This window comes from Diplotaxodon limnothrissa, linkage group LG9, assembly GCF_057381915.1.
Source record: "Diplotaxodon limnothrissa isolate DT_005_m linkage group LG9, D_limnothrissa_male_GT1.1, whole genome shotgun sequence".
In the NCBI taxonomy this organism is placed as follows: Eukaryota; Metazoa; Chordata; class Actinopteri; order Cichliformes; family Cichlidae; genus Diplotaxodon; species Diplotaxodon limnothrissa.
Window position 1 is genome coordinate 29,661,083 of NC_140604.1, and position 21,098 is coordinate 29,682,180.

The window sequence follows — 21,098 nt, forward strand, 5'->3', positions numbered from 1 at the left end:
CAACCATCTGAGAAACAGGTGCCATGGCCTTCAAGACTCACAAAGTGTGTGTGTGTGTGTGTGTGTGTGTGTGTGTGTGTGTGGTCCTTGACCATGCCACATTGACCATGAACATTCTCAACTCCTAATGACCCAGGGGCAAGCCCAGATCTCAACCTCAAAGACGACACGCACACGCACACACACACACACACACACACACACACACACACACACACACACACACACACACACACACACACACACACGGACTACAAACTAAACCCCCTACTTAGCCAGGCAGCACTTGTGAATGGCACTGACAGATTTACCCCCGTCTCCATGTTTATTAAGCCCAGTGTTTGTTATTAAAAATCAGCCATATATCATCATATTCAGTGGTAAGCCAAACACAAGTGCTTCCAGCAAAGGACACGCTATGCTACAACACCATTTAGTGCAGAACTTACCTCACAGGCTGCCAGCATACAAATGCTATTTTAAAACATCTTCTATTTTGTTGTTTACATTATTTGTAGGGGGATAAAGGTTTGCACTGGACAGCTGTGATAATACCTGCGAAGCAAGGTTCCACACTCACATCAGCTAAATTCTATATTAGGAGATACTGTGTAGAAAAAAACAACCTGAGTGGTACCAACCAGCCCTGATCACTTTCCCTATATTTCCCCTCTAAAGGGGATGAGGTGTACTCCTCAGTTATTCCATGTAAGGCCTGTAACTTCCTGCACCACCTGCTGTGCCCTGGACACCAGATGACTTGATGTCCATGTGCTGCTAATGTAATTTCCCTCTTGCTGTTTGAAAGTCTGGAAAAAAAACCCCTTTCAAACTCTCAGTTCCCCTCAGAAGTACTCCATTGCTGCGACAAAGCAGCCATAAAATCTCCTGAATATGCTTTTTGTTTGTATCTTCAAATGGTTTCCCATGCCATAAAGATATTCTGTGTTTCCAAAAAAGTCCAGATGGTAAAGTCGTCAACACTCGGATCTTTTATGCGCCCGGCCAAGCTACCTCTATCCCCATGTGCTTTTCACCTCTGCCAATACATAAAAGGAGAGGTGTTTTTCTGGTCAAATAAAGAAATGATTTTTTTTTCCCTCTGCACCGCTCTCTGCTCTGTCTGTACTTTCTCTCTCCCTCACGCTTGGCTTTACCACCACATGTCCAAGGGTAAAATAGAGGAATTTCTGCCAAAGGCATTAAAAGCGTCATCTGTGGAACAGATTTGTGGAGGCCCTTTGGGGGTAGGTGGGTGGCTAGATGGGATGCAAGGGTACATGGGTGCACTGAGGGGGCACTGGATGACCCTCTCTTGCCTTGGCTGATCTTGTGCTTCTGCGTGCCTAAAAAGATGCTCCGCTGCATAACGTAATGTTTCTTGGAAAGCAAAAATATGAACAAAAGCAGGAATATGTTCAGGCGCACCCCTTGGTTCCGTTTCTGTGAAGCTTATTCTGTTTCTTGGGTTTTGTACATTTAATCACAACTGTTATAAATAGCTTTTTGCTTGATTAAATGGCTGCCAGTGTTTAGTGTAGCCTTGGTAACCTAACTGGCTGTTGCCTCATTTTAAATCAACTGAAAGAGCAGGCAAAAGTTGCTCAGCACTTTCAAACACATGTTCGCAAAGGCACACACACACCCACACACACACACACACACACAGGGTAAAGTTTTCCTATGACAGTAAAGAGACTTGATTTGAGTCATCTAATCAAGCTGATCTTATAGGTTAGGACCTTGGCTAATGTGGGCCAATGTGCAAGCAGCATTTGCTCATAATTTAAAAATGTTCCTTGAGTAGAGACATCTCCAACTCATCCCATGCCAAGTCCAGCCCCCTTTTTTCCAGGCTGCTGGACAATCCTGTGACAATGTGTACATCCTGTTGAAGTGAAGACTGTTTTAAATAACCCCAAGAATGCCAATGTGATTAATCCAGTTTAGGCATGAAAGTGTAAGGAAGAATCAGTTGCAGATTTTCAAATAAATGTAATTCCTTTAAGATTACTATGCGACACAGTGCACACACACATACACAATGCATGCACAATAAATGATGATGACTGAAGTCTGTAAAGTGAGGCTGCTTCATAAACACAATTTTGCAGATTCAAATCATAAAAACTTTATCGCACATTACGTCTTTTCTGAGTTTCGTGTTTTCATTGTTGGCCAAATGCAGTTGGATTTTTATTGTTGCTTAAAAATACAAAAAAAAACAGCTCTAGTTTGAAAATGAGAGGACAGAACTGTCCTTTTATTATTGTACTTATTATTATTCTACAAATATGGGTTTATCCCTGTAAAAATAAAAATATATTTCTGTCAATAGGATCTTATTTTCTACACGTTCTAACCCCTGTTGCCTCCACGTTTAAGAAACAACACGCTCAAACACCTCCCACTGCCAAATGTTGAATACAGTAATAAAGAAATCCTCATTAATGTAATGCACTTGATCCAGGCCTGTAGGTCAAGGCCTTGGAAATGTAATAGCATCCTATTAAAACGAAGGAGAAGTCTAACAAATTAAATCTACTTAAATATATAAAGTGGCAGAAAGATGCCAAATATTGGGCATATTGGAATTTCCTTAGATTAACTTTTTATTATTTATTGCTCTGAGTGCGAAGACTTTAATTAGTTAAGTAGCTCAATTAATACAGCTCTGACAGGAAACTAGTGTGGTAATGCTGTGGTAAATTAAAACTGAATAATTAAAGGTAAAATAAACAAAACAAGCTACAGTTCTGGTGCAAGATGATGTAACCAACAGGGTGTGTTTCTTTTATAAATAATCATACAAATTATTGTAGTTATATAAATTAAAGTCAGATTTAACATTTCATAGTTAATCTATCATTTTATAATATTTCAAAATATAAAACAGGCTCGAAATAATTACTGCATAAAATGTCAGGTTTCTCCTGCGTCTGATTGAGCTTCACATAAAGTCAAATATCAAGAGTAACATGAATAGTGCTGCTATTGTTGGCACTGTCATTAGGCCCTGACAATGAAGGGGGAAAAATATTTCTCTGCTGGTACTTCACTTGTGAAGGATTAAAAGGAACTACAGTGCCAGCTGATAACAGACAGGAAATATACCCGTATCAGATGGGATCTTCCTCGGTACTCTTGCACTGACCTTTTCCATCTTTGTCATTCCACTCTCACGGGAACTTTATATGTGTGTCACACTACGCTTAGGAGAGTGGGGTCATTTGTTTTGAACCAAAAACAATAAATAAACAAAAAATAAAGTATGTGCTCTCTGAATCGCGTGTCCTTGCTAGATCTGCATTAACATGAATTCTATTGTCTGTATTAGGCTGCATGTCATGAGATGTAACATCGGTGTCCTGCAAAAAACACAGAACCATATGTTTTTTTGTTTCTTTATAAATTATCTTCAGAAATTCATTTTCAGCCTCACTCATAGGCAGTGTTGTTCTACTGCTTGTTTGCTTATATCTTAGCAGGGCCAAAGAGCTGAGATTAACGAACTGGTTTTTGCAGGACACGGCGTGGGTAAATAGTGTTTTTACCTTATAGAGGCGGATGGCAGATTCATGCCTCTGGTTGGTGGCATGTAGCCTCAGTTTATCCACGCTATTGCTGTAGTAGTCACAGGCATTGCACTTGAGGTGCACAGGGTTGCCAATCGCCACACATTTTAATCTCCACTGGTTGGCCTTGCCACCCTCTTTGATGTGAGCCACCAGCTGGTGCTTCTGCATGTGCTTGTCTGTCTTGCAGTGCAGCTGAAAGTTGGCCTTAAGCTGAGTGTTGTAGCTGCAGAGCTTGCACTGGTAGACATCGCCGACCACGCAGCGCCACTCCTCTTCGGCCAAAGAGCGCTCGGCATTGACGTGGGCGTTGAGAGCCTCCAGGCTGTCTGTGGAGTAGCAGTTGCATACTGCGCACTGGTAGAGGCGCAGCGAGGGGTCGTTGATAGGTGGCGACAAGGAGGACAGAGAGGGATCTGATGAGGACATGCCCCCGATTCCAGCTGAGGAAACCAGGGACAGGTCGTCTGCCATCAGCTGACCGCTTGTAAGACGCAACTCTGCTGATAGGTCATTATTCACTAAGGATAAAATTAGAGAAAATCTAGGTTAGACTGTTGGAAAGGAGTTGAGATGGAAGTGTAAAAGGTAAAACCTCAAAAAAGGATTAAATACTTGAAAGCACACAATGATAACATGTCAGACAGGAGGCAGGCAGCAAGCACAGCAAGAGGAATGTTAAAAACAAAGTAATGTGACAAAAAGCCAACGCTATAGTAAAAATGAAAGCTTGGAATGCATATGGAGCGATAAAGGATAGAGGTACAAAAAAAGGGGAAAAGATTTTTTTTTTTATTAAATGAAATTAAGTGTGGAAAGCGAAGTGAGTCTTTGCAGGCCTCTTTCACACAAAAGGATTTGATAAAATAAAGCCTTGCAGAGGACTAGGGCTCCTTACAAAGTCTTGTCTATAAAAAACCTTAATAGGATTGAATCAGGATCAATTACAATCATCCTTTTCAACTTGCTAACTCGCTCATCAGGTAGCTTTAATTACTGGTCTCAGCTGTGGTGGGACAACGGCTGCAGGGCTCCAGTCTTTTCTCACATACGCACAGATTTTTGAAAAGCTGATCAATGCTTTACACAGTTTTTTTTTCCTAAAAAAGGCCATTCATACAAATGTAATTAACACTTTCGTTTGATCCCTTCATTGTCCCTTTATGTATGGTACCAAAGCTCATACTGTGTTTTTAAGTGTATAGAGGTATTAACAATTACACATCATTTAAATCTTTTCTACATAATTCATTCAGATGGCCAAATGTGTGTGATATGTGTGGGTGTGCACTGGATTAAAAAAGCACACGGACGCAAGATAATGTGAAAGTATCACACTGTTTGTCATTTAGAAGGTGCATATAAGTGTCTATCTGGGTATCTATCTATACACACAGACACATATATATATTAAAAACCTATCTATGTATGCAATGGACAGCTGTGCTCACTATAGGGAGCTGTCTGTTATCACTGTAATTCACTGAGAGTACATCTGCTAGCTGGGCTGTGACCTCCACACTAGAGGAGGGAGTGGGTGTGCAACACTGCGGGGTCATTGTTAAATCTCTCTCACTCCTACGGGAATCCGCTTCCTACTGTGTGCGAGTGTGTGTCTGTGTACATGTGTGCTAATGTGTGTGTTCTCTCCAGGGTGAGCAAAGGTGGGGTGGGGTGTGTATGGTGGGGGATTAAGCTGACTTAAGAAAATTACAAATGAAAGATTAAGAATAATTCTCATGTGGCATCTCATAATCATTTTTTAATCAGTGAGAGCGGTCAAAGAAAGGAGACAATGACAGAGGGACAATATGAGAGCAGAGATAAGAGCCAAAGAGAAAGAAAAGGGGGGCAAGGGAATGGGGCCAAGGCTAAAGATGGGAGCAGAAAAAAGGAAGGTGAGAAGGTGTAAAAAAGATAAATAAAAAAAATCAACAGAAAGAAGAAAATGCAGAGAGATAAAAAAAAAACCTAGATAGCATCAGATATATGAGATAAAACAGAATAACTGGCCCAGTGATAAATGAGCAGAAGTAAACTGAAAGAATAAGCTTGAGGCCAAAAATTCAAAACAGGAACTTTCTCACATCATAAGCAGAAATATCCTTTTCCCTGCCATTTCCCATCTCTTTTTTTGTTTTGCTTTGTTTCAAATTTAGTACCACTCACCTAGACCAGATCCGAGAGCGGCAGCGGTTGCAGGATCTAGCTGAAAGGGGTTGATCATCATCTGAGCGTCTGGGCCACTGCTGCTGGCTGGGTTCTCCAGTTTTACACCCGCAAGGCCCATGTTTTGAGCCAGGTAGTACTGGTAAAGCTCTGCCTCAGCTGGAGCCAGGCCCAGATGGAGGCTGTGTTGAATCTGCTTCATGTTCTGCTGCAGCAGCATCATGTTGTGCATGTGCTTCTCGCTGGTCATGTGGATTCGCAAGTTTCGTGCCACATTGGTCTCGTAGTCGCAAACCTGTTAGAAGAAAAGTGGAACAATATAAGTGTATTAGGAAGTCTAACTCTGCCAGCGTGATTGTTATCAGCAAAGCACTTTTTTCCCACTTAGAATTTCATGAAAACAACAGCTAACAACAAAACAGGACATGAAAGCATTTTATTACCATGGTTATGGTGATGAAGACTAGAATGTATAAGAAATTCCATTTTAAATTTGAAGGTCAGACGATGTGGCCAAGAAAAATAATAGACACAGTGACGCATAGGGAAATAACCGCCTCATTGTGCGGGCAGTGCAACAAGGAAGTTGGTATGTTGCTGCCACGGCGCTACAATGATGCTCTGTTTGTTTCATTACCTCACAGCGCCAAGTGGGCTTCTGTTTGGGCTTGGATGGTGAGGGTGCCCCACAACCTCCACCAAGGCTTGCACTGGGCACAGGGTTGGCATGGTTGTGGTTGTACTGTGCTTCACTTCCACCATTCTGGAGTGTTTGCACGTTGTTTAGATGCTTGTCTGACTGCATGTGGATGCTTAGGTTGCCTTTGGTGGTGGTTGAGTAGTTGCATACCTATAAGAGAAACAAACATTGGGAATTAATATTAATAATAGTAATGATGTATGATAAACATTAAATACATCAATGACAAATAATAGTTGTTTTTTGATTTGTTGTTCAGCACTATAATTCAAAATGTATCCTTAAAGCTACAATGTATGTTGAAGAAAAGAGAAAATAACATCCAACTGCCTCTTTTCCCTTTTTAATTCCAAACTTTTTGGAATTTTGGGTAAATCAAAAATAAAATATAATATTATATTATAATCCACGCAAAAAACAAAAACAAACCATAAGCGAAACGCTCCTTATTTGACAATTTCACAAAATTAAAAAAAAAGAGGGAAATGGAACTCCACAGACATGAAACATAAGATGGACAGACCTCACAACGGAAAGGCTTGTATCCACAGGTATAGCTTTCTCCTCTGGCTAAACGAGGGTGAGCCTGTCCTGTGCGGCAGTACACACACGATCCACCTGACTCTGGATGTTTCTCCTTCATGTGAGCGTCCAGTGTCTGCTGGTACTTGTAGTGCCAGTTACACTTGGGACACTTCAGCGTCTTGCAGGAGTTCCTTGAATGCATCATTGTCATATGCCCTCCCAGAGATCGTGAGGATCCCAAGACCGTGTCACACTTGGGGCACTCTACTCCGCTACCTGGTGACCCTTCACCAGGGCCTGGGGTTCCAGGAGTCCCTGGAGTTCCAGGTGTACTTGGGTTTCCTGTGTGTTGATGCAGAGGTCCAGGACTCTCATCATCTCTGCGCAACGTCATCATGTCAAGGGGGTTTGAGGATGGTGATAAGCCATCCCGTCCTGCCAGGCCTTCATTGGTTGAGTCACTGCTGCTCTCCCGCTCTCTGGCAGCTGCCAGGGCAGTGGACAAACGGCTCTTCTCCATCTCCAGCTTCTCACTAACAGGTAAGGAGGAAAGGGAAGTGGATGCAGGGCCTTTACTGTCATTATTCAACTTTAGCACACTGTTGGAAAGGGGGGAAATACTTTGGTTTAAGAGAGGGAAATCTTTGCTACTGGTGCTGTCGGCCCGCTGGCCTGTCATCGTCATGACCTGTTCCTCCTCCTCTTCTGCCTCCATATCCGCTCCACCACCACTGGAATAAGCATCCTCATCCTGCTCTGGACTTTCTCCTCCCACCGTACCGGGCTCCCGCTTAATGGGCGGGTACTGGCTCAGATCTGGCCCATTGGGTTGCAAAGTGCAAGTGTCCCTAATGTGGCCTTTGCGGTCACGATCAGAGTTCCGCCCTTCCAGGCTGCCACCAGTGGTAGCAGCAGCAGAACTCCCGCTGGGGGTTCTGTGGGCACCAGCCCCTCCCCCGAGGTTTGGGTTGGTCTCAGCCTTTGGCATGCTTTGGGATCTGGGGGTTTGGTCAGTAGAGGAGCTGCTGGCACTGCCCTTTAGGAAGGCAAAACCTGCCTGAAGGGAATCTGCATTCTCCCCACTACTGTGGAAAGCATTCCACAAGCCGCGGAGCCCCGTGTCTGGCCCTAGGAAGTTGGCAGGTGAGGGAAAGTGGGGTAGCACAGAGTTTGGGGTTTTTTTTGGTTCCAGAAAGCTTATAAGAGGTTCTTTGTCCTTGCCGATGCCCTGAATGATGGCAGAGATGTGCTTGTTGCTCAGCAGCTTCTGCTCCTGCTCATTCAGGGTCATGCGGTGGTCATGGACAGCATGTGTCACGAAGGAACGGCTGTAGCCAAAAGACAACTTGCACAGGAAACACATCAGTACAGGCTTCCGCCGCCCATCCGCCACACAGCCCTCAAACTTGGACAAGTCCACATTGTTGGGGACATCTTTGGACACACAGGAGTTTTTGGCTGCACCATCCGCCTTTAGATAGTCTTTGTCGGTCTTATGGCGGAGGTCATACACACGGAAACTGTGCAACACAGGACCAGCGCCTGCCAGCCCTCCAGCTGAGGTATTTGGGAAGGAGGGGTGGTCAGCCGCTAGGGATTTACTCCCAAAGGGTGAGGCAATGTGGAAGGTGTTTATGATCTGGGGGTAGAAGGACATGGGTGCAGCGGGCTGCTCCAACCGTTCCCCCCCTGGGCTCAGGCCACTTTGACCACTGCTGACCTGGGTATTCGGGAAGGTCTGGGGGGACAGCAGGCCCCTGAATTGGAGAGCCCCAGAGAGCTCCCCCTGGTTGCCACGCTGCTCTTTGGAGTCCTCCAGGATGAAGGCAGAGCCATCGGGCTGGTAGATGATCTCGCCGCACAGGTTCTCCACATCACTATCCTCTTCCATCTCCATCTCGCTGTTCATTTCCCCCACTTCTGCAGCACCCACCTCACGGTCTCCTTCATCCTCGCTCTCGTCCCCTATCATCCCTTCAACCTCCTCACCCTCCTCGTGACCTCCAGTGGTAGGCAGGCGGGCATTGGGGCAGTGGTGCTCCATGTATTTTTGTAAACTGGAGAAGGAATTAGAACATTCGTTGCAGGGGATCTCCTTTGCCGGTGCCACGGGGGATGTGGCAGGGGCAGAACAGTCCGAACCCAAAGCTGCTCCTCCTCCTCCTCCTGGTAAAGTTCCGGTAACACTCCCTTTGTTACCGGTAGTAAAGCTTTCTCTTCGACTCTGCTCAGTTACAGGGTCGGTGGTTGCACTGACAGTGGTGGGGGTAGTAGTGGACCTCAGCGGACTCACAACGGATTCTCCAAGGCCATTCTCTGGCTCTCCAATGGCAGCAGGTGACGATTGGTTGTTGTTGGCATTGGTGCTGTTGGCGACACTGGTCTCCATGGCGATGACGGAGTTGTCCTCAGCAGCCGCATCCAGCCTCTGGCCACCATGTTCCTGCTGCCGTGATGACACCATAGGGGGAGAGTCACAAGTTGCCATGACGACCACTACATAGGGATCTCATCTCATCCAGCCCAACAGGGACCTGAGTTGGAGAACGACAGAAATCAAGAAAGAACATCAGAGATTTACCAAATACTATTCAACAGTAGACTTAATAGGCAATTTCCAAATCACTGGTAACTCCTTTAAAAGTCAATTTAAGACATGACTTAAACCAAGTGCTAAATATGTGATGGATTTCTCTAAAGGTTTTTAAATTAACCCATTTTAACAAAATTCAGAGCTTTTGAGTTTTCTACAACAAAATAACCAAGAACAACTTTAAGTCCCACTGATGAAAACACCTCCTATATGGCAGTCTAGTACAAACCATATATACTATACTGTTCAAATGGCACTCCAGAAATCCAATATTAAGTGGATTTATGAACAAAGCAGCTGCACAGCAGTTGGCAGCTGGAAAGTTTAAAGAAATAACCTGATCATCTGATTAGTGGACTCTTCTGTGTTTAAAGATTATTTCTTCATATGGCCATGAACTGGCCTTGGATTCGTTCTTTCTCTTTTACTTTCTTAAAACCACATATGTGAGCACAACAACTAACAAACAGAGGTAATGACCCATCAAGTTAGCGTGTTGCATTATGAGAAATAATGTGAATTATAGAGGTTCTTAGTCATTGGAAAATAAGTCTTGGCATACTCTTACAAATCCGGAGTTTCTAATTGGGCAGCAACTATTAAGCTAGTAATGCCCTGAAATTATGTGGTAGGCTTTGTTTGGACAGTAGAACCAAGAGTGTGTCTGTGCCATGAGGAATGGTGGAGCACTGTATAGCACTGTAAGAAAAATCAAGAATTTAAAAAATATAATCTTCACTTGTCATTTAATGCAACACGGAGAAAAAAACAGCGATAGTAAGAGAAAAAAAAGCAGAACAAGCTTCCAAGAGGAATGGTGTTTAGAATTCCAGTGAGATGTTATCAATCCTGGGTGGCTGCCCATCTCTCAACCCCTCACTACCTAAAACCTTTGGTGTTTCACAACAAGGCACAAATTCGAGGGCTCCAACAAACCCCCACACAATGCCGAGAAAGCCTCTTAATCCCACAAACACCCATAACATGCCACAGTCGCTTCATTTTGTAATCACAGGCATAATTTGTTATCACCTGAGGAGAAATAGAAGAACAAACTGAGAGAAAAAACATAAAGGGGAGAAAAGGAAAACCACTGCAGCTTAAAGGAACCTACTTTGTTGCTCAGCTAAATGCAACAAATGGGAACTAGTTGTGGATGCCAGTGTCTTTTCACTTGATACAGTACCAGGTCTTTTCAGATGCTTGCGTGTAAATGAGCTAGCATTAAAAGAAAGCTTTGAAGAGCCATGTTAACCTTTAACCCAATCCACCTGCTGTTTAATTCTCCCTCTATTTTCCTACACTGCCTCTCCCTAACAATAAAGCTACAAAGCAATTAGAGGATTAATCCGCAACAATCCAGGGCTAAACAAAGCCAGTGGGAGGGACAGTAAAAGCGTGAGGAATGAAATCAAACATGTGTGTGAGTGCGGTTGTGGTTGCATGTGTGTGCACGCGCTATAATCAGGTCTAATCTGACATATCCCAGAGATGATTCCATGGGGACTAGTGATAGATTAAAAGAGAGAAATGATGTTTTCTCTCTCTGCCTCTCACTTTGTATCTCTCTATTTGTGAGATTAAAGAAGAAAAAAAATTCACAAGGAGCAGAAAATGAATTTTCAGTGCTTATCAGTTCAGCGTGAATGTGGCAAGAGGATGGAGGTAGATGTGTGGCATGTGCATGACAAAATCATCTCCCAGCACAAGAGTTTGCACTAAAAGTTTCAGAGCAAACTTAAAAATATATATATTTTCAAGGTTTCTTGCAAGATGCTAACAATTTATCTCTCTTGAAAAACCTACATGAGATACTTATGAATGTTTAATTACAAAAACCCTGCAAAAAACATAATGTGTGTTTTTTGTTTGGGATGTTTCGCTGAAGACACCAATCTTGGAGATGATCATCAGCTAAATTAGCTACAACCAAGCAAGGAGATAAAACTGACCAAATGTCTGTCATGCCACAAGAACTCAAGCTATTTACACTCACACTGAGTCATTTTCTCCCCCAACTTTTGTGTTAATTTTAGACATAGCCGAGCTACTTATGTGACGGAATAATAAAACAAAATTGAGCTGGCAGGACGGAAACAATTATATACAAATAATGGCTTTAATACATCCACTTAAATGACAGCTTATCCCGCTTTCTACCATCCATTATTATCACATATTGCCAAAACAGCACACTGTGCATGTTCCTGCAGTTAAACACATACACTCTTGTGTTAACCGTAATTGAGGGCAAAGCTGTTCAGAAGTAGCGGGTTTGAGAGTAAATGTGACACATACGGCAGGATTTACTACTTGTCAGTGGTGTCATTTCGTTGGTGACTTACCCCCTTTGAATTGTAGCTCGGACATAAAACACTGCAGTTTATGAATTATGCATCTCCTTAAGTATGGAATTATGTCTTATGGATAAGCACTTGGCACTGGCATAGGTGAAAAGGTTAGCAGCTGTTTACATGTGTACTGCCTGCCAACAATAACATAACTGTCCATTTTTTAATGGTAGTGATTCTAATTGATCCCATTAATTTTGCCACCTACAGAAAACTGACAAAGAAGACTGCTGCTTAATGCACTTAGAGCGAAATAAGCGCAAGTTGTTTGCTTGGCAGTAGTGTGGTGGGAAAGAAAGTGAACGTAGTGTTTGCGACTGCACTAACCCCTGAGTATTGGTGTCTCTCAATAATTTGGCCTCGTGTGGGGACTCAAAAGAGGAGCTGCTTTCAAAACAGTGGATGCCTGATCTTTAGTGAAATGCTAACGTCTTGGCTTTTAATTTATCCTGCAAGCGCTTGTGAAAAGGCAATATGATGCAAGACAGTCTGGTGTAAGCATTTGAAGTCTTCCTGATCCCTTCAGCATGTGTTAATTTAGCATAGCTGGACAGAGAAGTAATGAGATGTCTGGTCTAACTGTCAAGGGAATCCAATATTTTCCTCTTGTACCTCTCTAAGCTTAAAGTAACATTTTGAATGCCAAAACCTTCACAGCCCGAGGATCTATATAATAACTCGTGATCACTCTCTGTCCTCGCTCCTTTTTTGTTTTGCTCCACTCCCAAGGTTTCACACCTTTCACGGCAGCAGTGCCCGCTTCTGCTTTTTCATTCTTTCTTTCTTTTTCTTTTTTTAAAGGCATATCATATTACTACTAGCTAAGAAACATTCCTCTTTCTGTCCCCCACTGGCTTCCTCTGCACTGCTAACCAACCAGACTACTTTCATTTGTGCATCTGTGACAGAGCGATACGCAGATACACGGGAAAGAGAGAAAACAGTGTTAAAGCCCAGGTTTTTCCAGAGTGCAGAAACAGTTCCCTTCTTTTAACGGAAGAACAAAAGAGATGGCCTGAGCTGCTCCTTCCTCTGTTTTTTTAATTAAGCATGTCCCCTTGCTTTCACACGTATGCACACGGACACAGACGCACACCCACACACAAATACACCCACGTACGCTAAGGTAATTAAAGTGGCAGATCAGATCCAGTGAGAGGCAAATAATAGCCCAGGAATGCCTGCTTTGGACACCGCTAGGTCTGATGGGTGAAAGGGGCTAAGAGACTCCTCGGCCTATTGTTTTTCTCCCCCTCCCCTTGGCTCTCTCTCCCCTACCCCTTCCAGCTGCTTTCAGTAGCTCCCTGAGAGGCAGAGAGGCACTATGAACCAAAGGACTTCTGGAAAAACAAACAATTTCTATCACACTTGAGTGATAATAAACTCAAGTTTAGTGCTTCTAGTTAAAGAAGTTTCAATGGGGACATTATGAGTATCAATGTAGTGTACATATACGAAAAGTTGCAATAAATCAGCTGATATTAGTAGAAGTGTTACAACATGTCCACAGTTCAGACCGGAGGCCCTCGGGTGCTGGTGATGTCACAGTCTCCTCCTGTTTTTGTCCTCCTGTCAGAGTATCAGGCATTAACCGGAGCTGCTGCCTGTTCAATGACAAACCTGTAATTGTAATGTCGCCACACTGCCGTCTTTGTTTACACAGGGATCTGCTAGGTTCAAATTCTTCATCACTAAGTGTCTGACATTTTAATGCAGTGGCAGACAGTGCTGTTAATACTGTGGTGGCTATTTACAGCATTTGTAAACACTGAAATTAGACAGACCTGTGCTTTGTGATGTGGCCATCCAAGTTCTAAAATGGAGCTTTTTCTCTCTTTTTGTCAGGCTGTTTGGGGGCACATCTGAGCGGGGCCTGATGACTGTCGAATTGAAATTCACGCTTATTCTTTAAGACAATCCCACCGACAAAGTCAGGAGACAGCATGAGACTATTGCTAGGTATCCATTCCTTGAGGTCTTCTAGAAGGTCGTCGTCGCTCTCCCCCGGCATGTGGCCCCTCGGTCCAACACCAAATCTTCAATCAAATGTCACCAAGCGTTAGCCAAAGACAAAGGGGAAAGACGCTGTGAAAGCCCCTGCATCCATCTCCCACTGTCAGTGCCATGAATAGGCCTACTCTGGTCTAATTAGACCTGTTTATTTGTTGCCATGCAGAAACGGAGGGATGGAAAACGAAGTGGATGAAGGAGGAGGGGAATTATCTCCTTCCTCACAATAGAAGAGTGGCCTCGGCAGCCATCAAAGAGCACTGATGCACGTATGCACAAACACACTACGCACATATGCACACAATCACAGAATAGGGACTAATGCTCTCTGTTTAAAGTCTTAAAGGACACAGTGAGAAAATTGTAAAGGGATAAGCAGGCGATGGCTTCTTTTTTTTTTGGTCTCCTTTACTTCTTAACCTCACAAAGGGTTTTCATGCAGCCACTGTTTGTTGCCTGGGGGTGTAATATTAGACACTGGATGCAGTAGATCTCCCTGATGATGCCCCCCCCCCCCCCCCCCCTCCACTCCTCCACACCCATTCCTGTCTGCTTGTCCTCTTGCCTGTGTCTCCCTCGTGAGCAAAGGCCTTCATTACCAAAAGACACCTTATCATTATTGCAAGGCAAGGCCCAGACACCTAAAGCGCCACTCCATTTAGCACAGGAATCTTGTTCGACAAATTACCTAGTCTACAAAAAAATGCCTTTTGGCAAATCAAAATCAAAATTACGTCTCACATGATCAATGATCTTGGATTTGTAGGTGGAGGGAAAAAGAACAGACAAGAAGGTTTAGAGGAGGGGAAAGAAGGAGTATAACAAGGTGAAACGTAGAGGACAGAAGTGGTCTTTTTTTTTGTTCTTTCGTTCTTTTTGCAGAGCAGGTATGCAGGATCTATCCCTCAGGTTGATGACAAGTAAATTGGTCTCATTGGTTGCTCAGGTAACAATACACCCAACTCCTCCTCAGGCCCTTACCTGAAATTTCATTGTTAGAGAAAACATATCTGGCTAACACTGTGAAAAAAAAAAAAGAAAAAAGAAAAACTCAAAATGAGAATTTAACAGGAAGCAAACAGCATACAGAGTGCTATGCAAAAACAAAATGTTGACCAGGTGGGAAAAATAGCAAACCCAGGGGCCGTGTTTGTCTTTTTCCTCTCTTCCAGCAAGTCACGGATGGCTTCTAAAATCTGATTTAGGGTCAGATTACACCAGCCTCTATTCTAACGTCTGTTCCTCTAGTCGCTGCTTAGAGGCAACCTCCAAAGACTTGGATTTCTCATTGATTTTCGAGCACAGTTAAATACATTTCACTTTAGAAGTTTGTGCTGCATGTGCATCCTGGGTCAGCGTGTTTATCTGCAGCCTGTTGGAGACAAGGTTTAACGGATATAAGACAACTTTGACAGGATTTTGCATTCTTACAAACAGACTTTGGGCTTACACGGTCCAGTCTAAATATATGCACAAGTCTAACACCTTTGAAGAGGCAATATTTCAAACTTAACTCAAACTGAAACATGAAAATAAACAGTCAGACACTGCTGGGTCGCAGTCACCACTTACTGCCCTTGCTAAAGATTTTTTTCCAACATCAAAGGCGAGGCAATCTACATAGCTAATGCCTCCACTTCTTCTTTTTTCTCTCCCTTTTTGCTCAAACTCCAAACAGCAAAGACCGAGGGGAGTGAAAAAAAAGTGGGGATTTTTCTTTTTCTGGCAATCTGGAAACACTCTCTAGTTAATTAGGGTTGATTGGAAATGAACCGCACAAACAAAGGGCAGCCTATGTCCTGACTATTATCACCGCGTACACATGCGTGCACGTGCACACTGAGGTACTAAAATCACTTCAGAAGTGCACACGCTGGTAGAAGCTTCATTCTCAGGACTTCCTCTGATTTTTTTTCTGTCTGACCCCCCCCACCCCCCCCCCCCCCCCCCACACACACACACACACACACACACACACACACTCCAAACTATATACACCACCCCAAAAAATCCCCCCCCCCCCCACCCCTTCACTTGCCAGATTAAGGGAATGCACTGACGAAGAATGTGTGACGACCTCCACTGCCAAGGAGCAAAACTTCCAGCCCCTGACGCCACAAAAGGCAAGAAGGTAATTAAGTTTGAAAGAATAGAAGCACTGCCGCAAACAATGCACTAGTGTCCATGGGGAGGGATATATGTGTGTGCGTATGGGAGGAGGCGAGGGGGGGGCATGAAAGCCATTAACATTCAGAGGCTGGGTGAGAGAGAGGAAGGAGGGCAAAGGGGAACTGAGGATGGCATTCTCCTTCTCTGTGTGCTTCACCCGGTCTTTCTCTATCACAGCACGACTTGTCTGTTCATTCTTTTTATTTATCTCTCTTTTTTTATGTTCTCTCAATCACCCTCACATCTGGTTTGGACCCCCCACCCCTTCCACACCACTCCACCCCCACCCTACCAAACCCCACTGCAGCAGCTCTCCAATGCTCTTTTTTGGCCCCTTCGCTGTTACTTGTTGTTGCTCCTTATGTTAGGGGTGCCCCCTACAGATAACACGCACACACAAACATATACACACACACAGACAGACAGACAGTGTTTTTCCTTTTGCTTTCTTAAAGTCCAGCTCCTGCTCTTGATTAGCTGTTTTGTGGGGCTAACTTTTGCATATTTAGGCTTGAGGACAGAAGTAGCCAAACCTTGTGCAGTATCCCCATCGCTAAGCACCTAAGAGCCCTCAGAACAAACTAGTTAACAAACTAGTTAACAGGAGGAGCATTGCCAAAATGGCCTCTAAACTTGGGAGGTCTACCACTGGCACCACGTTCTCTTCACAGATGACAGCAGTTGACACTGAGCACGTCTGTAAGATGTGATAGAGTCTGATACTGTGGTGAGCATTAGCCAGGACGGCTGGTGTGGCAGCGGTTTAGTGATGATCTAGGGAGGCGTTTCCTTGGAGGGTCACACAGATCTCCATGTTGGTTTAAAATGGAGCACTGTAACAAAAAATAATTTCCCCCAGGGATCATTAAAGTATTCTGATTCTGATTCTGATTCTGATTTCCAACACACTCGCACCGGCACGCAAGCAGATTTGTAGCATGGAAGCACATAAAATACACAGGGAGCTTTCATCTTTTTGCCACATCTCCAGAAAAGCAGTTTAACTCAATTAGCAAAGAATGTCATTTTATTTACAGACTTCCAAGTAATTTGTAACACACACACGCACGCACGCGCGAGCACGCACACACTTGCACAGTTTACGCAAACTGTCACTGTCCCACGTGGTTGGAGCTAAGAAAGAAGTATTCATTGCTCATGCATGTGTGTCAGTCTGTGTGTATCTGAGAGCTGTGTGAGTGTGTGTGCATCTGTGTTCGGACAGTGGAAAGATCATGAGACACATTTACGTCAGATGAGTGAATCAGACAAACCACTGCTAATTTCAATGAGGGATTCTTTTGAAGAGAGAGGGAGGGTGAAAATGAGAAGTTAAAAGCCAGGAAGAGGCATACAACAATAGATTAAGAAACCAAGCGATGACGGAGCAAAACGCAACTTTTGTATGCGCGCACGCTTGCGTGTGTGCATTATTGCTTCTGCGCATGTTTGCAAATCTATTGTCAACTGCTTTTCCTACACAACCGAGGAAAGCAAGTCGCCAACTAATTGTTGTTTTGCGCCGTTATGAGTTTGGTAATCTGCCTCTCTTTGTCTCTGCATCTCACCAGAGACATGGATTAGAGCTAAAATGATGACTGCTTAATCCTTGATTTGCCTGTGCTAAATAAATATTAATCTAGCCTGCTCATCATGCTCTTGTAAGGTACAACATACACAATATGAAAGGGCTTAGCTGTTACATAAATCACAGCCTTATCTTTCAGATGAGGCAAAAGCATGAGACCATGCGCACACCTCTCTGCAGTGACACTGTAAAGTGAAAGGGGTGGCAGGGTGGGATTATTTGCCAAGTGAAATTAATAATCCCGCTAAATACAAATCCTGAAAAAAATCTCTTAAATGCATGTTTTCTCTCGGGGTGTGTGTGGACACACAATTATATACCAGTCCAGGGAAAAAAACAAATTGCAAATATCACTCATTTGTGTTGATTCAAACCCCTCTATCTCTCACTCTGCTTCTCAGCAGGTTTGTTTAGAAAAAATACTGCTGGGAACATGAAAAATGAAAGCTGCCATTGCTGGACTCCCTCTCACTCCCAGAAACACACACACACACACACACACACACACACACACACACACACACACACACACACACACACACACACACACACACACACAAATACACTTAAATTGACAAGGCCGTGGCAGCGCAGCGCAGAAGAGGTTAAGCAAACACTGTCCACGTCAGTCAAGGATAGCACACACTCACAGACAGACACAGAGAGCAGTCTCTGACGCAGGCATTTCATATCCACCTGGCAAATATAAACAACTGGTTATACTGTATTAACTACCATGACCCTCTGATTCTCTGCTCATTTTATGCTATGATAAGTGCAAAACACATTTAACGACTTGTATGCGTAATATTTTTAAGTCTCAAAATAACATAACTTTACGACTTGTTATTTAAATTATGTGAATCTTTGGCACAGCAGTTTAAAATGAGGGGGAAAAGGCACTTTTCTTACACTGAATTTTGTCGTGAAACGCACTAGATCCTGCTGAAAGCTATTATTAAACTTTACAAGCTAATGCACCAACTCTGGCTACTTGTTGCCAAAAATGTATTCCTTGTTAGGAGAGCAAAAATGTCACAAATGTGGCCCTATTTGGTAAAAGATGTCTATCAGGATCAAGTGACCAAAAGCATGCAGGCAGCACAGTTAGTTACAGGATAGTACATAAATATATGTTAGCTGCTGTCTTTAGTTATCACTCTATTACGACACAACAGGTAGGGGCAGCTTGTTTCTCCAGTGTGTCAAAGTCAGCTGATTTATGTTTGCTCGTCCTGTGGTTATCTGTCCAATTACAAGAGAAGAGAAGAGAAGAGAAGAGAAGAGAAGAGAAGAGAAGAGAAGAGAAGAGAAGAGAAGAGAAGAGATCTGTTTTTGCTGTTAAGAGTAAAGACACCTTCTGAACTGTACGGAGGTTTCCCAGGCGCGGAGACCACATCTTCTCCTGTTCTTTTTCCAGGGGTAACAGTAAAGTTTAAAGTTCAACCCCTTACTGTTTTCTAAAGACAGTACTCGGCGGGACCCTAGCCCTGTTATTATCTTCATAAACATAATCATAGGGCAGGTATCCCGACTGACGCCACAAGCTATGTGCCCCTCACTTAAACATCTCTTGAGCACTTCTCTGACACGCCACAAAAAGCCCATTAATGTGTTGAGTGTTCCAACAGGAGAAATGCTTTGCATTCGGAAAAGCCCAAATGAACGCACATTTAGGCACGCTCGTGTACAGATACGGGAGCAGGCAGAGGGGATTTGGAGGGGGGCAACAAAACATAAAAACACAATACACACATACCTTTTGGCTTTCCAAGAACTTAAATGCTCATGACAGGTCTAATTTCTGGACCCAGTGAATTACTAATTAACTTAAGCGTTCGGCTCTCTATTTAATTAGAGAGGTCTTCAAATGAACTTTAGACCAAAGCCATTTGCTTTTTAAACAAACCCCCTTTTTCTGACAGCTGTTGTGAGTTTGCCCTCTTCTCACAAAAACCACAAGGAAAGCACAGTTGTTATTTATGCCATCATAGGCTCTTTTTTCTGGTTACTGTAGGAGGGAAGAAAGAGAATGGGGGAGGAGAGGAAGAAAAAAAATGAGCAATGGAGTTGAAAAGTGTACATTTTAATTGGATTTTACTACAAACAAACAACTGTCAGATGTAATTAGCATGGTTTTAGATTAACGCAGCAATATTCCTTTATCAAATAAACACCATGTCACACAAATCTAGGGCCAGCCCGCTGAGAGGGAACCGAGATAAAATGGACCCATTACCTTACTGTTTGCTCTAGGAAATAACTGCTGTTAGATATAACTTACACAAAATCCTATTTAAGCCTCACATGTGATAGCATGTGTCTATTCATGCTTATATATGTGTGTGTATCTGTGTGTGTGTGCTTGTAAATCGCCCTTTATGTCACAACCGGGGAGACCATGGAGTGACAAGACAGCTGAAGACCACAGTCAGCATCCTCTCCTTTTTCAGTCTCTTAAACACACAGAGATTGTGCTTACTGCGGAGCAAAACCACATCTAAACACATGTAACTTTTTTTAAAAATCATTTGTAACACATCCTACTAAGTGCAAAAAAATCACCCGGAACTAAAGCCTTCAAGAACATTTCTGCCCTTCAATTCACAAAAAAAAAGAGGAAAAAAAAAAGGGGCGAGCGTCTCCAAGAACCTCAACAGACCGCCGAACCATCCATCACCACATCATGACGCATGTTTAGGTATTGTGTTAAGGAAGAGGTCCATTCTTCAGCATACTTTGCTTTTTTAAGGGTTCCTCCAAAAGCCTAGCTATATCTGCTCATCTAAGCTGGGATGAAACGAGGCAAAGCTCCCCCCTCTATTTAGTCTAGGTGCAGGGAGCTGATACATCAGTGAAACCGCTGACAAAACTAGCCCTGTTACCTACAATTTCATATACAAGAACATTCCAGTGCCTGCTCTGCTCTTCTTCTTTTCTGTCACAGGAAAGGGGGGGTTTACCTTTTTTTTTCTTTCTAAAAGCAAATAATTAAGGATTATTCCACAGCTGGTGCCAGGCCAGAAAAAAGGGTAGAAGAAGAAGAAGAAGGAGCAGCAAGGTTTGAGAGGGATAGTGTTGGCTGAAGTCTCATCAGGGAGTTACAGACACACGCTTGCTTGCTTGTATTAGATCAGACTGAGACCTACACTAGAAAAAGGAAAGATCTCCATTCTGATTTTTTAAAGCGACTTTTAATATAATCCTGCAGATAACCAGACACAGCTATTCATATTTAATGCAGGTGCATTAAATATTTCAGCACAGAGAGAAGAAAAAAATATTATTTATATTTCTCTTGATTTGATAAAACACCACTGGTTTACGAGTAAATTATGTTTTTTACTTCTATGCGGTCACACTAACTTTTAACTGCATTTTAGTGCGTTTTTAAAGTTGTGCGCACAAGATTTTAATA

General features: G+C 43.2%; 1 protein-coding gene across 1 annotated transcript in view; it reads right to left on the reverse strand.

Moving 5' to 3' along the window:
- Nucleotides 1-21,098, reverse strand: part of zfhx4 (zinc finger homeobox 4) — an 84,401-nt gene that overhangs the window by 54,249 nt on the left and 9,054 nt on the right. Inside the window, exons 2-5 of the mRNA XM_085362992.1 lie at nucleotides 6,968-9,503; nucleotides 6,382-6,594; nucleotides 5,745-6,039; nucleotides 3,555-4,096 (exon numbers count right to left, since the gene is read on the reverse strand). Of these exons, the coding sequence (XP_085219118.1) occupies nucleotides 3,555-4,096; nucleotides 5,745-6,039; nucleotides 6,382-6,594; nucleotides 6,968-9,457 (3,540 nt within the window). The 5' untranslated portion in view covers nucleotides 9,458-9,503. The remainder of the gene's footprint in view (nucleotides 1-3,554; nucleotides 4,097-5,744; nucleotides 6,040-6,381; nucleotides 6,595-6,967; nucleotides 9,504-21,098) is intronic.